At 37.4% G+C, this 1,076-nt stretch overlaps 1 protein-coding gene across 3 annotated transcripts in view; it reads right to left on the bottom strand.

Annotated features, from left to right (window-relative positions):
* LOC140341884 (death-associated protein kinase 2-like) overlaps nt 1-1,076 on the bottom strand; it is a 57,361-nt gene that overhangs the window by 8,694 nt on the left and 47,591 nt on the right. For all 3 annotated transcript variants that reach the window (XM_072427813.1, XM_072427812.1, XM_072427814.1), the window contains one exon: nt 386-515. In XM_072427813.1, coding sequence (XP_072283914.1) covers nt 386-515 — 130 coding nt within the window. The remainder of the gene's footprint in view (nt 1-385; nt 516-1,076) is intronic.

Here is a 1,076-nt window from a genome sequence, read left to right as displayed (position 1 = left end):
TCAGTGTGACCAAAGATTTACCAAGCCCTGAAAAGGTCCCAGCTCCGCCCACCTGCTGACTTTCCTATTCATTTAATAAATATTTAATAATTTATTATCATTTTAATATCAATGTATTATCATTTATTTAATAATTACTTAATAATTGAATCTTTTAATAATCATTATTTTAATAATTAATTGAGATGGGTGAAGTGATAAGATTTATGGTAGGATAAGATCTGAGATTTCAAGCAGGCAGAGATCACATCTTGTTCCCTGAGGATCAGTAACGGCTTATAAATGAAACATTAGCTTCAGGTAGACATTCATAGCAGGATTTTGTTGAAAATTTGGAAGATCTCTGATGTGAATGTAACAACTGCTCTTGGAAAATACACCTTACCAATATACTGCGGCGTCCCGCACAGGCTTTTATATACCGTCCCATCTTCAATTTTCTGGGCCAATCCAAAGTCAATTATCTTGATCTTGGGGTGTGGTATGTCTTTCTCCAGCAGCATAATATTCTCGGGCTTTACAGAAGAGAAATTATGGATGTTAATGACATGAAGGTAGGCAGGTAGAAGGTAAAGGGTTAAATACCAGTATTACCTGTGGCCCTTGAATTTTACCTTTTCCCATTATGGGCTTACTGTATCGGATTCTCTGGAGGTCAGTATAGAGCTAATTGTGTATCTAGGGACATGTTTCTGCAGTGTCCGTACAGTAGCGTGTATTTGGGGGCTTGTTACCGCAATGAGAGAGTAATATACAGATTATACATCTAGGGAGATTTCTGCATTGTCAGTGTGATAATGGCTGTGTATCTGGAGACATGTTTCTGCAATGTCAGTATACTACTGATTGTGTATTTAGGGAGATTTATGCAATGTTACTATGATATCTTTCTCCAGTGTCAGTATTGTACTAATTGTGTATCTGAGGTCAACTTTCTGCAGCATTGGTACAATACTGACTTTCTATCTTGGAAGATTTCTACAGTGAGACAATGCGATACTGATTGTGTATCTGCGGACATGTTTCTGCAATCTCAGTACAGTACTGATTGTGTACCTGGGGACATGTTTCTGCAA

The sequence above is a fragment of the Pyxicephalus adspersus genome, chromosome 12, assembly GCF_032062135.1.
Source record: "Pyxicephalus adspersus chromosome 12, UCB_Pads_2.0, whole genome shotgun sequence".
In the NCBI taxonomy this organism is placed as follows: domain Eukaryota; kingdom Metazoa; phylum Chordata; class Amphibia; order Anura; family Pyxicephalidae; genus Pyxicephalus; species Pyxicephalus adspersus.
Note: the sequence above shows the minus strand (reverse complement) of the source record. Positions and strands in the feature narration are given on the sequence as shown.